This window comes from Gadus chalcogrammus, chromosome 10 (assembly GCF_026213295.1).
Source record: "Gadus chalcogrammus isolate NIFS_2021 chromosome 10, NIFS_Gcha_1.0, whole genome shotgun sequence".
Classification (NCBI taxonomy): Eukaryota; Metazoa; Chordata; class Actinopteri; order Gadiformes; family Gadidae; genus Gadus; species Gadus chalcogrammus.
In genome coordinates, this window is record NC_079421.1 from 19,166,123 (window position 1) to 19,182,372 (window position 16,250).

The 16,250-nt window shown below is 45.8% G+C and overlaps 1 protein-coding gene across 1 annotated transcript in view; it reads right to left on the reverse strand.

The window, feature by feature from the left end:
* gria1a (glutamate receptor, ionotropic, AMPA 1a) overlaps positions 1-16,250 on the reverse strand; it is a 62,658-nt gene that overhangs the window by 22,476 nt on the left and 23,932 nt on the right. The window contains exons 5-11 of the mRNA XM_056600909.1: positions 16,045-16,098; positions 12,726-12,884; positions 12,203-12,370; positions 10,815-10,919; positions 10,288-10,398; positions 6,346-6,552; positions 5,105-5,547 (exon numbers count right to left, since the gene is read on the reverse strand). Coding sequence (XP_056456884.1) covers positions 5,105-5,547; positions 6,346-6,552; positions 10,288-10,398; positions 10,815-10,919; positions 12,203-12,370; positions 12,726-12,884; positions 16,045-16,098 — 1,247 coding nt within the window. The remainder of the gene's footprint in view (positions 1-5,104; positions 5,548-6,345; positions 6,553-10,287; positions 10,399-10,814; positions 10,920-12,202; positions 12,371-12,725; positions 12,885-16,044; positions 16,099-16,250) is intronic.

Sequence of the window (16,250 nt, forward strand, 5' to 3'; positions counted from 1 at the left end):
GCTAATGGGATGATGTTAGGCATGTGTTAGATATTGATGCGATGGTGTTACATGGTGATGAGTGGGTGGTGGTTGATGGGGTGGTGCTGAATTGTGATGGGGTGGTGTTAGAGGTTGATCGGGTCGTGGTGGTTGATGGTGTTGGGCTGTGTAGTGTTAGAGGGTGATGGGGTCGTGGTGGTTGATGGTGTTGGGGTGGGTGGTGGAAGGGGGAGGAGGAGCAGGAGCCTGTCTTCCCAATGCACCTGTCTGAACAGATAAACCAATAGAGGGGCCCAGATGCCACTAGGACGGGGCGGGTGTGTGAGTGACGGTGCTGACATTTAGAAGGAGCACAGTAAACAGGGCCCAGCGCTGAATAAATAGCACAGGGGACAAAGAGTGAAGCACAGACACCGACAGACAAATGGAGAAATGTACGTGCACGCGTGCATGCTTTTGTGTATGCGTGTGCGTACCACGCGTAGACACATTGAGTGGTAACGTCAAGCTTGCTTATTTTTATGTGAATGCATTCCCATACATGCACGGGCTAATACACACACACACACACACTCTCACAGAGTCCCACGATGCACATCGACTACTAATGTTGAGACAACATATTTAGATGAAGAAAATTGAAATGACAATGAGCGCTCAGCTTTATTAAAGCCGGCTTTGTGTGGATACCCTCCCCCAGAACAAAATGACCGGCTGATTAAGCAAGGACAGTGGATTGTTAGGGCTGTTTTGTGGCCTTTCTTCTCTGATTAAATGTAGAAGCTGATAGGCTGAGTGCTGGGAGCTGTCTATGGTGCTGAATACACGTCTCTGGTACATTCTGTACCTTGATTGGTAGACATTTAGTGGGAGCTATGAGATGTTTTTAACATTTCTCTTTGTTTTTGCTCTCTTCATCAAGTATTTGTGTATAGTTGTTATACTTGTTTGCTATATTGATCTGATCTGGATTCTGATGAATATTTTTGTTTTGTTTTACACTCCATTGGCATTAGAGAAAATGTATGTGTTAGGGAATGCATAATTTCATATTATTCCCTTAATTGAATAGAAAATTATGTTGTTATTTTAGAACGTTGCGAAACGTACAGACATTTTGAATGATTGCTTCTCAACTGTGGTCAACTGACTGGGATAAATATAAAAAATTAAGGCATGACGCACTCAGAAAACTGCTTTCATGGTAAAGTGGTGAATTATTTGGTCAATAAAATAAATCATGCCTCAATTTAAAATATGATTCATCCTGTGTTGATGCGTGTGACGCTGGGCATCAGGCTCTACATTAACAGGTAATCGCCATCTGAAAGCTCTCTCTGACAAGGTGGTGCTTTGGAAAGCAATAGCAAGAACATATTTAGCCCCCTTAACACACGCACGCACGCACGCACACACGCACGCACGCACACACACACACACACACACACACACACACACACACACACACACACACACACACACACACACACACACACACACACACACACACACACACACACACCCCGACCCCCAGACGAACACCAAACCATCATCTTCTGAATTTTTCGCTATGCCTCCTACTGGAACTAGGTCACCCCAATCTCCAAGGGAGGAGGGAACGCTCGAGGGTGGTATTCAGTAGGGTGAAACATTCACCACGTTGTCTGTGGAGCCCTTACTGGGCCAGCACCACCATGCCCCCCCTGGTATGCATGATGACGCTGGTCCCCTATCAGTATGGGCTTATTTCCCTCCAGTAGGGGGTTGAGTCCCTTCTCCACTGGTGGTCGCTCGCCCTCGCCCTCAATGGATGAATACAATGAAAAAGCGCATGAATGGAGAGAAGACAACCAACACACACACACACACACGTAAAGGTGAATGGACACGCAAGCACACACATACATACATACATACATAAATACATACATACACAAACAGAAGACAACCCACATGAACACACATAGAACTTAAGGTGAATGGACACGCAAACACACACATACATACATAAATACATACATAAACAGAAGACAACCCACATGAACACACACAGAACGTAAGGTGAATGGACACGCATGCACACACAAATGCATACACCGAAACATACCGACACGTACACACGCACACACACACACACGTTAAGGTGAATGGACAGGACACGCACACACACACACACACACACATCCATACATACACAGAAGATAACCCACATGAACACACACACACATACGCACACACACACTCACTCACACACATGAAAAGGTTAACGCCCACACACACACACAAATTGTGTAAATCCACACATAATGCATACACACAATGACCAGCACGCGGGAGGAAGCGGCAGCACAGTTGCACAGCAACCCCTTCACACATGGAGACAAGGGGGTAATTTACGGGAAGCCTGGTGTGATTCTATTTATATGAGGCACAAGGGTGAAAATCCATAGTTACTGCAGATGTAGTCTGTTATGTGATGACTGAGTACTGTGATTCAGTCATACCTTAAACAAGGACATGTCATACAGGGGCCACCCCAGTTGAAGGATGTTCGGGGCAGTGAGGGGACTTGACCCCTTGATTATATTTAATAGGGAAATAGATGTTGCCTACAGGTGTTGAGCCTCTCGCTCTCGCTCTCTCTCTGTATCTCCTTCTCTCTGTGTGTGTTGTGTCGGTTTATCTGTTAAACTTGGTGGAGTGGAAACCTCACACCCACTGGCCCGCTACAATATACATATTATATCTATCATTCTATAAAATGCTTTTCTAAAACGTGAATTAAACTGTCCTTGCATATTCTGTTGGACTACGATCATTTAAACAATGACCTACATTCATACCGGGAAGTGGCTAAGCTTCAATCAGGTAAGCTGTATGGTTCCTATTAGGGGTAACTGCCACGCTCTGCTAATTTCTAATATAACAGCACTCTGCTTCGTACTTTGTGAAAGAAAAGTATGTTGGTGCGGGATTTACCTTCTTCAAATAAAACTCATTTATACATTTTATGATTCATATTAAGGGCTTGGCACTGACGTCAACCAGAAATCAACTGTGTTTGCAGAGTAAATAAGGCATTGGCAAACATCCAGCTTCATGTAGCTTCTAAGGTTTATAATGGAAGAGTAAATCACAAGTTTTGCTTCCTTGAGAGCGATAGTTCCTCAAGTTTAGAAGTAGTAGCAATCTAATCCATGATTTAAAGAAAAAAGTGTGACTACCACAGTCGCTGAAATAAAGCGCTTCAAGGATTACGCCACCCCAGAAAGGTTAATAACTTTGATCCATAAAAAACTAATAACAAATGGTGTGTTCCCATCTGTTTGTTTCCAACCTAAGAAAAACAATATTAGTTTGGAAATCAATTACAAATAAAAGCATAACAGCTTCAAAACATAATTTAACCTTCTGCAGTTCTTAATTGTTCAGATCACAGGGCTACATGATTCAAGTTAATGGTTTATTGATCCAAAAATTTGTATATTTTGCAAAATATTGCTTAAAAAAACAGCTCTTTATGAATCATGGTTTCTTGTGCATCCACTGAATTTTTCAAAAATCTTCCTTGTTGGTTGGCTTGGCTGCTAAATAAATAAGCAAAACCTCAAACCATGGTCATCAATTATTAAAGCAGAGAATATCCCCCAACAAACCATTTACAATCTGTTTTCCTTACTTTCAAGCTTAATTTCTGGGACTTTTGCATGATGCCACAATTTAACAATATTCACAGACATATCCTGGGCTACAGAGACAGAGATAAAGAAATGTCTGAGTATGATACCAAACCTTTGTTGTTCCGTGCAAACAACAAGCAGCCACAACAACAAAACTGACCACCAACTAGTCCAGTCTGACCGAGACCAAGGGGCCATCTTCTAATTGGATACTCTATTCCAATTTGGAAAAGTACAACTTTTGAAATCTCTTGTCAGTGGCCCTGAACTACTTTCTCCTGTGGGTTCAGCAGGGTGGTGGGCTCCAGGGCTGACATTCAGCTCCCTGCGCCTCCTTGGGTCTCTCTGGAGCAGGCTTCCAGGGCCCACCTCCGGCTGCCACTAATTTCAGACACTCTAATGAGATTTTTAATTGGTGACCTTTCGGCGAGTGGTTCCATACCACAGCTCGTGAGAGGACTCTGTACGACTGTGTATTTGTGTGAATGTGTCTGTGTGTGTGTGTGTGTGTGTGTAGAGCACTCCACCAGGCAGTACCCCACGCAAGGATCCTCATCACGAGGGTGTGCCCAAGATTCCACATTTATGAATACTTTCAGCCTCTACGTGTTCATAGATACATGCGACTAATCCAACCGACATTCAAAGTAAATGAAGCTGGTTCTATATTTGAGAGTGCAACTACTTTGCCTAACCCCTACCTGCGCCTTAATGTCCCATTGCTTTGGATTAAATCATGTCCTAAAGGAGAACTTTGCAATTGAATGCCTAAGCACCCTCCTGTAAGCATTCCCGCCTTGCTAAATGTCTTGATCTGCGTTCACTGTAAGTCACTTTGGACAAAAGCTGCTTCTAAACGACTAGTCTGATTATTAGAATCGTAAGGTAGTCATTAAAGCTGTAGAAACTGCAGGGTTGATGAGCCAGACACTTGACAGTGTCGGAACAGTTTGCTACATCCTCTATGAAACAACCGACAAAGCATAGTGCCAAGGACAATGAATCCGTACCCGTTTGTGTTCAGGACAATAAAATGAGGAGATAAGTCCTTCACAGCGATTACACAATGGCTGTGCTGAGAGAAGCTTGAATTTTGTCCAAAACCTGTAAGAACATTATTCTGTACTAGAGGACACTGTGTCATATTAACTAACCTCACAACCACCTCTAAAGGTCATCCCATCCCCTGCCCACTCACCCTCACATAAACTTCATCAGTCACACGTTTGCCCTCCCTCACTCACTCACTAGTTCCCGCCACCCTCAGCCTTATTCACACTCACTTGCCTACCTATTTAAAGAAAGCTCCACACGTTAAAGTTTACTGTGGCGTTGGGAGACCACGCATGTGTTGTTCAGCTCCACATCCGTCAGTCCATCCACCCATCCGTCAGTCCATCCACCCATCCGTCAGTCCATTCGTCCATCCAACCTGCTCTTACCTGGGTGAGATGTCACAGCCCTGCTGCATGAAGGCCCCCAGGGAGAACCAGAGGGAGTTGAAGATGCCAAACTCATTGTTCTGCTCGGGGCTCTGCTGGGCGGGGTTCTGCTGGCCGGCGGACTGGCCCTGCTGGCCCCCGTTGGCCGAGGCCTGGGTGGGGGACTGGGGCTCTCCGCCCTCCTCATAGTCCTCGGCGTGCCACTCGTACGGGCTGAAGCGGCTGACCAGGAAGAGCACCACGCTGACGCCGATGTAGGCGAACACGATGCACATCCAGATCTCGTAGGCCAGCGGGTCCAGGAAGGAGAAGACCCCCGGCTTGGACTTGGTGGGCTTCTTGATCATGATGGAGATGCCCAGGGACATGAAGGGCTTGGAGAAGTCGATCACCTCCTCGCGCACCAGGGTGATGGTCAGAGGAGCCACCGCCACGTCCGCTTTCTGAGGATAGCGGCACACGCACGCACACACGCACACACGCACACACGCACACACACACACACTTAATAGTTGATTAAGGCTGGTCGATGATCATTAGGTTCCTCCCCTTAATCATTGGTTTTCTCTCTGTAGATCACCTAAAGTGTCCCGTCCCAAGTCCATGTTAATTGATAGTACTTGTTCATGAATACAATCCGCTGTGTTCATCAGACCAAAGAGGAAGGATTTATAAGAGGAACCGAATGGTAAATTGTCACTGTGAGTGTCCTCCGTAAAAAATAGGTAGATAAATAAAGATATAAAAATCGAACAAACCTTAATTAACCACATTTTGAATATAGCATGTTACTTTAATTGCTTTAATCCATTCTCTAATCTGGTTAAGATCACGATTTTGATGTCAAACAAGATGAGCTGAGGTTTTTAAACCAGTGTCTAATCTGTTTTAAGTCATGATTTAGAAAGGAAAAGGAACAATCTCAGGACTTTAATCCATTCTCTAAAATGGTTTATGTCATGATTCACACATGAAACTGGACGATCTCATAATTTTAATCCATTCTCTTAAAAGGTTTAGGTCATGATTTAGACGTGAAACAGGATGATCTCAGGACTTAAATCAATTCAATAAAACGGATCAGATCATGATTTAGACATGAAACAGGACGATCTCAGCACTGTAATCCATTCTCTAAAACAGTTTTGACTTGAAACAAGATGATCCCATCATAACTCTCTAATCCGGCTTTAGATCCCGGTCCAGATTTAAAAACCGGAGTCCGACCCGGTCCTGCTCACCCCGTACACCAGCTCCCCCACCATGCCGTTCCACATCTTGGTCTCGGGGTCCCTGGCTCCGTACTTGCCGTCCGTGACAATTTTGAGCTTGTAATGGTAGCCCACGTGCTTGGCTATCTCGGCCGCCAGCTCCACGATGTAGCCCTCGTACTTATCGTTGCCCGCCAGCTGCTCGTGGTTCTTCTTCAGCATCACGTACGGAGACTCCTGATTGGGTGAAAAGGGGAGGAAGAGCGTCATGGAAACAGGTGTTGGACTCCGTGGCCGTCGTGGGGGTATGGGTTGAGCGTCGCGCTGAAGTGGTGACAATGGAGCATTCAATCTTTTTTTAAATAATGTCCATGCAATATAAAATACATCCCAACATCGGTTGTAATGTAAGCCTTGCAAACAACACTGCTGTGCATCAATTAAAAAAAAAAAATCATGATACATGATAGAATTAACAACGCTATGATGTAACGGGTTGACACCCTTATGTGCTGATTATGTCTGAGACAGATTTATAGCTAATCAATAAAGATTTAGCACACGCTGTCATCTTTAGTAGTCGAGAAGCTAGGATGGATGTGTCTCAAACTGATTTATATCAATCCTTTTGTCGCAGCAGATATTCTTCCTATTATCCTGCGTGCAGCTGTGGTTATCGTCCAAGAATAGAGACATGAAAAAAGTCTGTTTGAAATATAATTATTGCTCTGAAAGCATCGCTGTGAAAGATAATTACGTGAAATAACAAGGTATCATTTGTACTTTGTTCCTGGCAACTATAAGGTATAATTTATCGTAGGCTTAAACATTATCATTACTGTGGCGTTGTGTCATTGAGGTGTGCGCTCAATTCAGGGTCCAACAGAGCGAAGCAAACAGGAAAGGGACAGTGATGTCAGGGCGCCTCCAACTCTGAAGTGTCAGTGCGCGTGTGTCCCTGCGTGTGCGTGACGTATCAACCATATTAAGCTGTGAAACAGTGTAGAGCCAATCCACCCGTCTCATTATGCGACATTCTATAGACAATTCATATTACATTGACCGAACTGGTTGGGTAAGAAGATTATAGCTCACGTTACACCTGGGGCTCTCTCTCTCTCTCTCTCTGTCCCTCTCTCTCTCATCATTCTAGCTCTCGAGTGACTCTCTCCGTCTGTCTCTCTCGCTCTCTCTTTCATCTGTCTCTATCTCTCTGTTTTCTGATCTCTCTGTTCTGTTCTCTTTCTGGGCCTTGCTGTTCCCCTTGGTTTAAGACACTGATGTATCCTATGGGATTTTGTTAGTATCTGTTATAACAACAACAAAAACGAGGCAAGTATTTTTTCTGGAGTTATATAAGTGGATAAATGGACAATCCAACAAGTTGTTTAAAAAAATAATCTTTTGCAATAAGAAACCAAGACTCTCTTGTTCTTGTATTTTGTGCATTTTGCATGATCCTCAAAGTTTCATCAGGCTGCTCTCTCTCACGGTTACATCTGAGTCGACGGTAATCACCGTTACACACGCACAAGAACCACGAAAAAATCCTTGACCGTCAGGCTTCTGGCAGGCGTCCAGAGCCTGACTGCACCCTTGGGAGACAGGGGGCAGTAGGGAGGGGAAAGGTCAAGCACAGAGGACCGTGGCAGTCTGTTTTTTATCTCTACTGACAGACAGACCGAAAACAAACAAAGGAATAAATGAATAGCGTCACACGCACACACACATACACACACACACACAGTCACACATAGTCACACATAGTCACACACAAGCACACATAGCAGAATTCAGAGGACTAAACCTTGTCATGATATTTATCACACAATTCAGCATGTGCTTATATATACATACAATACGTATATATACTGTATGTAGTTGTGTAGAGACAGAGAGAATAAGAGACGGAGATAGAGATAGAGAGGGAGACAGAGACAGAGAGAAACATTACATTGAATAAACACAATCCAAAATGGATTGAACACAATAGCTGAAACATAATGTATTTTGTGTCAAGCATAACACAAGACATATGAATCCCCTGAATCTAGCTTGCCGTCAACTGAAACCAATTCCAGCAACAGCTTTGTAGAACAATTTCAGGAATTAGATTCACTCTGGTATCGCATTAGCCTTTCTGTCGGAAAGCCCATTATAAAGACGCAATACAGATGCACATGTAGTAGTTGAGTGCACAACCTCCATCTAATAACCAATTCCTTGCTCACAAACACAATAAAAAACAAGCCTTAAAAATGTTGCCCCATGGCTCTGCTTTGGCCTAAAATCCGTTGTGTGCAAGCAGCAAGCTTGGCTGCTAGATTAGACACAGCTAGCCTGGCTACTGGAGTGAACAGCTGCCAACCCAAGCTTGTCTGGGTCCACAGGCCCGGCGCAGCAGGGATTGCAGCGACACACCGGGTACAAAATCCCTCAGCCCATTACCTTTCACAGTAATGGACTGCTACACCGCAACACTGTTTGTGCCGGCCCCCACGCAGGATATTGCCCTACCCCCCACCTGAAAAAATAAATAAACAACCACAAGCGTTTTCCGAAAACACAAACTGCAACTGAAAGTGATAGCATAAAACAAGTGAATCTCGGGGAGAGGTTTATTAATAAAACATTTTACACCGCCCTCTGCCATGAAGGCTTTAAAGCCGAAACTCGCTTTTGAGCGAGGCAGGGAGCGCGCGCGGGGGCGGGGGCAAATCGCCTGCATCCTGAGTCTGTGAGGGGCTCATTTCACATGTGCCGTCCCCCTAGAGCAGAGCCCCAACACGACGCAGTCGCCCCTGTTCCCTACGCTCCAGAGCAGGGATGGGCAACTGGCGGCCCGTGGGCCGCATGCGGCCCGCGGGTCGCGGGCCGCCAGTTGCCCATCCCTGCTCCAGAGGAACCTGCCTGAGCCCCAGCAGCGCCCAGCGCTCCGCCTCCATACAGAGGATGAGTCAGAGAGCATCTCTGGCATGTTCGCTCCAAAACTCATCAGCGCTGCCCTGAGGCTTGTTTTCCCCCCCCGGAAAATGACAAAACATTTAGAAACGCTGAAGCTCCGTGAGCAGGGTGCACGAGGTGTCCGTCAGCGGCTGGCATCGTCGCGGCGGGACCGCGGCTATAAATACCACGGCCGTGCGCGGACTGCCCACGCGCTTCACAAGCGCCGCATCACGGCGACCGTAGATCCGGCTTTACTCACGCACCCCACCTCAGCTCTCTCCAGCCCACCTCCCCCACACTCACAGCCCCCCTCCAGCCGACCCCCTCGCACTTCCGACAGGGGGGTTTGCTCCGCTGTGGTTTGGGGGTTATTCTCCCCACCAAAAGATAACAATGGACGGACAGACTTCTGGACAGACGGTTTCCGGACGGCTCCCAGAGACGTGGCCCACATCGATGTGTCAGATAAAGATAAAGACGGCGGGAGCTAGGCAGACAGCTGAAGGACGGGCCGGTGTGCGGAAGGCCTTTGGGATGACGAGGCTGCTGTTGTTCTATCCAACCCTGGTTCCGGTTCAACCCCTGGTTCAAAGCTCAGAGGAACCACCCTAAGAACCACTCTGCAAATGTGCTTTCTCGAATTAACGCAGAGTATACACATAATGGCGTTATGCAATGTATGCACTTTGACCGTATAGACTGTATGTACTGCATAAAGCGTGAAAATGAATAGCCAAACAACATAATCCCACACATCCCATCCAACTATAATTCAGAGGAGGCACTCTATCTGTAGAGGGGAGAGCAGGATAGAACTAGTCTAAATAACAATATTAGTACTGATGTTCAGGCAGCTGTGTGCTTGCTCTGCAATACAGGAACGCTCTCAAGAAAGAACTATGAATAGGTGACATTTTACTCCGTAGTCCTTAGTCCCCATCTTATAACCAAACTATGACCCTGTGTCCTATTTCACCTGTTCTTTCATTATCTCCTTTACAAAACCCTGTGTTATGTCTTTCTCACCAGGATGGTGGTGACGATGTACGTTCTGTTCTGGAGGCTGTAGGTATCGTTGCTGCCCCGTACAAAGTGTGCCGTGTTCACGTATTTCTCGTTCTCGTTCCAGTAGCCCACCTATAATAAAAGAAGAGGAAAGCCAGGAGGTAAAAACAACCCATGAGATTGCTTGACTTAGCAAGGTCAGCCTTGCAGTGACAAAATCTAGCAAGGTCGGCCTTGCAGTGAAAGGCTTGTTGGCTAGTCCTTTATATGTTCGACAAGAAATCAAATAATACTCTTCACGCTTTTTGTGCAGAAGAGCACTACAAATACTGCAAGCAAAACACCAGAACAATAACACATGAAATAAATAACATAATCAGAATCACAGAGATACATTCCAGCAAAAAGAAATACAGGTAAAACAGTAAAAATAACATAAAGCCCCAATTCTATAAATTGCAATGCTATGTAACCAAAATAATGTTTGGTAAACACGGTAGAGACCCATTCTCAGTATTCTCCAGTCAGTATTCAGGCGGTGAGCTAACCTTCTTGGGTCCAGAGAGAGCTAGCTCCATCACGCTGACAGTGAAGTTGGTCCTGCGCCCTTTCTCATTGAACTGGATGTGACCGGTCAGCCCGTCGATACGAACCTGTACACACAATAAATCGGGGATGTTCTTTTTCAATTGAGCTCTAAGAAAAAGGGCACCCTTTTGCAATTACGCTGCATTTATTCAAATACAGCTGAGCAGCAAGCGATCGCGTGCAGACTGTTGGCATGCAATGTGATTGCACTGAAAGTTTGTATAGGATTTGTTTGCAATGGGTAAAAGCTTGCGGTACACATGTGAACATTGGCAGTGCAAGCCAGACGGCGTGTGTGGTGCAGTATGTTTGTCTTGGCTGTGCACTGAAGTTAATTGAGCGACTGAGGCTTCAATCTCCAGTCCGTCCCCAGGCAGATGGCTAGATTAACTCTGACCAGGCCTCCAAACAGCCATGCTGCACATAGAGCCCAGGGGCTGTGCACACACACACACGCACGCACGCACGCACGCACGCACGCACGCACGCACATACGCACACAAACACACGTACACAAACACACACACAGATGCACTAAGCTCATTATTCAAATGTTGTGCACAAATGTAGGATGGGTATGCAGGCGAACTAACACACACACCGACACACAAACAAACAGCAAACATTTGCATCTTTAACTTCGAAAAAGTTAGGTCCTTTTCAAAATGTGCGTGCTTGAGTATGAAACCATGCGTGTGTGCCCATGTGTGACATCAAGAGCCCTAGCCACTCCAAATATTGCATTACCAAACTCAATTGTTGTTGTCATATTTCATGACGGTCACAGCCGAGGCACGTGGCCTGCGGGTTTTGTTTACTGGGAACGATGTCAGTTTTGATACTGGTGAGCTCTGCTACAACTTAATGTGAACTTTACACGACAGAATGAGACCTCATTTGTTCAGGCAGCCCAGACTCCAGAGTGCTTAGCCTAGGTGCCACTCAATGACGCAAGTATGCGCGCAAGTATTCGTGTGCAATATCTGTGCGTATGAATATGTATGTGAACACGTGGGCAAAGGAGTGTGTGTTCCTAGTGTGCATATGAGTATGTGTTTATGTGTGTGTGTGTTTGTGTGTTTGTGCTTGGGGTTATATATATATTGGCATATATCTAATATTCGGATAGATGTATTATTGTATGTCTTTGTAAACCCTGTTCGTCTTGCTTACTCTTGTGTGTAGATGTGTATCTGTATCTGCGCGGTGATGTGTGTGCGCCTGCGTGCGCGCCTGTGTGTGTACATGCCTGCATGCATTTGTGCGTCATGCGTGTGCGCATGTGTGTGTGCGTGCTATAGTCCATGCACGTGTGCGCTCGTGTGCACGTGCGTGTGTGTGTCTGGACCTGCTGCAGTGCTCTCTGGATGTCAATGCCCTGTCCCCAGGGGGCCGGCGGGTTCGCCAGGCATTCGCCGGCGTTGCCCCGGCGCGAGATATCGATCCTCTGCCTCCTCAGGTTCTGGAAGGCCGTGGACATCACTTTAACACCGTCGTATGTCAGGGCGCCAGTGTACTGCAGAGGAGGAACAACACAAGGCAAACCGGTGGACGTCAAACTAATGATAACGATACAGCCCGCATAATATTATTGTTAATTATTATTAAATATATATATATATATATATATATATATATATATATATATATATACCCAGATTCTCCTGGTTCATGTTTCATTATTTTTTAAGCTTACATTTTACAGGAACCACATGCGTAATGGCAAGCTATGGTTACTATAGAAAAAACGATCTGGTTAAATGTCATTGCTCCCACTGTTCTCCATGGGGAGCAAAGTGGTTAGCGGTGCAGTGCCTGCATCAAAGGGTTTTTAGAGTGAAAAGGGGAAAACCCCATCAGAGAAGAGATACCTTGAGGCTTCTCTTGGGCATTTTGACGTCTTTGTTGTCAAACTCCATCCACTGCTGCACCACTTGGCTGATGCCCGGATCAGAGTTGTTCACAAGCTGGAAACCTGTGATGTTGGCCCCGCCTTTCCTCAGGTCCGTCAGGTCGATGTCCAGGAACCCCTGCGATGACAGACACGCAGACAGATGAGCGGACAGACAGGCCGAGACAGGCCGAGATCACCAAGACGGATGGACAACGGGAAAGACCATCGGTCAGGTAGGTGGAGGGTCGAGCAGACAAGCAGACACGAATGGCTCAGGGAGTGCCATTCAGTGTTGGTTTACTCAAATCCTGTAGTGTATATGTGTTACAGGGTGATTATGAACATTGGATGTACAAGAGATCAAGAAACCAGCGAAGAAGCTTCTCACTAAGGCTCCCAAATGAAGCGATTTGTGCCAAAAGGGCAACTCCAAAGAGTGCGCAGGGTTGCGTCTCCTGGTTTCAGCCATTGCAGAGGGCATGGGGGTTAATTGCTTCTACCGAAACAGAATATCTGTCTTTCATGTCGACATTATTAGACATGCCGGAGCTCGACCCCGTCCCCCCCTTAGGGAGACGGGCGGTGGTAAAGGCAGAGGCAGAGCCCACATCAGATCAAAAAGGTTTGGAGCTAATCGCACAGGCGCCGTGGTTAACACCATAAGCTACTCTACACAATGGGCGGATCAACACATTGTAGGAGTCGCTCTGAATCTGAATGGACAGAATGAAAAGAAAAAGGGGAAAGAAAGGAAGCAATCGATTGGTAGAGCCAACACATTCTGGCGACAAAAAGATGGAGGGGAGATTGCAGGAGAGAGAGAGAGAGAGAGAGAGAGAGAGAGAGAGAGAGAGAGAGAGAGAGAGAGAGAGAGAGAGAGAGAGAGAGAGAGAGAGAGAGAGAGAGAGAGAGAGAGAGAGAGAGAGAGAGAGAGAGAGAGAGAGAGAGAGAGAGAGAGAGAGAGAGAGAGAGTTTGAAAGAGAGAGCAAGGGCCAGAGGACCAACAAGAACGAGAGAGAGGGGGAGCAACAGAGAGAGGAAATTGCAGGAGAGGGGACGATTAAAGAGCGAGGGAGACGGGGGTGATCAAGAGAAACAGAGGGAGAGATGGGAAGAAAGAGAGAGGGAAGAAGAAGGCGAGATAGAGAGAGGGAGCAGGGGGTGAAACAAGAGCCACATCCAGTCTCCCAGTAGGTTGTCTGCCAGGATTTCAAGCAAGGGATGCAGAGAGTGGGAGTTAAAGAGAGCAGAGCATGGCAAAGAGCCATGCTCCTTGAAAAGAAGAAGAGAGAGAGAGAGAGAGAGAGAGAGAGAGAGAGAGAGAGAGAGAGAGAGAGAGAGAGAGAGAGAGAGAGAGAGAGAGAGAGAGAGAGAGAGAGAGAGAGAGGCCGATAATCGAAAGGGGAAAATTTGTTGGTTGTTGTGGGACGCCTTTTCTACACTGTTGGGCTGTTCAACTGAGCAACAACTGCGTCCAAAGACAGCTGCTTTTATATGCGGATCAAACAAGTCTGTCTCTCTGGATTATACCGAAATTCTCGGTGATAAACATCACCTTCCAGTTATCCATAGACCTCCCCTCTCACTGCCTCAACCTCACACCTTACCATGCTTTTTCTAAAAGTCACTGTTATGTGTTCTGCATCTGAGCGAGTTGAACGGAGACATAACTCAATACATCACAATTACCTCTAGTCATTTAGGAGAGGCTTGTATCCAAGGCGACTTACAGCACATTTGTTCTCAGCCATGAATCAATGCATAATATTGTGACAAATGGCTGAAAATATAACATTTGGAAACCTTACTCTGCTAAAATGCGAATAAAAGGAGATAAGAGCAGTGGCTGTAGGTAGGGAAACCTGGACGCCCCCTCGACCCACCCGCCCAAGAGGTTCAGATGAATGTGTGTGCCTGCTACTCTCTGGGACCAAGGGATTGCCGGTGACAGGCCGGGGCTGATGGGTGGCCCGGCAGAGATGAAGGGAAAAGAGAAGGATCCAATCTCCGGCTCCGTCTCATGCCTATCTTGATGGATCTGGGTTGCCAGGTATCCATATTTCTCCGCCCAACAGATGTCTGTTGTGTCTTCTCCTTTTTTCTCCCTCACCTTCTTCTGCTCCATGTGCCGGTTAATGCAGTGCATTGGGATGAGCAGGTTACTATAGAAACAAGATCCGTATTTCTCTAGCCGATGCTCACACATAGGTTGGAAGAAGAGGAGGAGGTTGAATGAAGGCTACGAGTAATAAACGTATTGCTTCTGTATTTGTGGATCTAAACAATGCCCTCTGCCTTCACGCTACAACTCGATATTCACAGACACAAACACACATATTTGTATGAGCTCATCATATATTATTATGCCACTTAGCATTGATGTCTTTGCTGCCGTCCAAGAATTCTAATTTTTTAATTATATCTGGGAGACTGGCCAGACAGAAAAATAACAATATTGAGCCAATCTAAAAGATCCCAGCTGCATATTATCGCTGGTTTTCACCAAAGCTTCTGTTGATATAAATGTTCGCTCTTATTTCACTGTGTTTAGCGGGGCCCTAGATTGAGCTGTATGGGTCTACCGACCGTGTGCTTTGGAAGAAAACTGCAGCCGACAAAGGGAGCTAATGCACATTAGCCTGTGCACATTGTCCGCCTGACCTCTCACTGTCTATCTCCCCCAGCTACGCTGCGCGGCGCCGCAAACTGGGAGCGTCGGGAACAATTAGACCTCACGTCCAGCACTCCAATTTAAGCCGGGGCTCATTCCATGTCTCCTTTATACTCTGGGTTCGTATTTACTGGTCTGATCTATTCTGAATTTGACTTAATTCCATTGAACTCCCTGCTCTTATATCGTTCTGTTATTTTAAACCTAATTTGTATCCATTTTGATGAATTACATTTCATTTGATTCACTTAGTTTTGTATTTTCTTGCTCGGTTGGCTTTTACTAAGATGTATTCTGATTATCTTCTTGAAGCAATAAGCTAACCAGCAGTGAAAAAGGGGAAAGACCTCAGACTGGCTAATGCTTGAGTGCTATAGAAGCACTATACTGTACGTTTAACAATAGCTATATTTTGGGGGAAATTGAGTGCCATCTTTAGGTCTTTAAACTTAATCATGATACGATATGATAATATTTTATTGTCAGAGCAAGTCTGCGAATAAAGGGGTAGCCAGAAAACACTGTTTGGTCCAATGTTGTGGGTCCTACAAAGGTCGTCTGTGTAGAATGGTGACTAGGATATATATAGATGAATATATGAATGCAAAAAGACAAACAAACTTACCATGTTGGCCAAGATGTAGTGGTAGCTTTTAGCATTCTTGCCTTGTTCGACGATCTGAAGAAACAACAAACAAACAAAAACCAAACATTTAGTTAAAAAGAGAACACAGCAGAGAGAGCAGGAGGGAACAAGGCAGAGGAATATAAAAAGAAAGCAAGACAAAGAGTAAGATAGCAAGACAAGGAGAGGGGCGAGAGGCAGCGGGA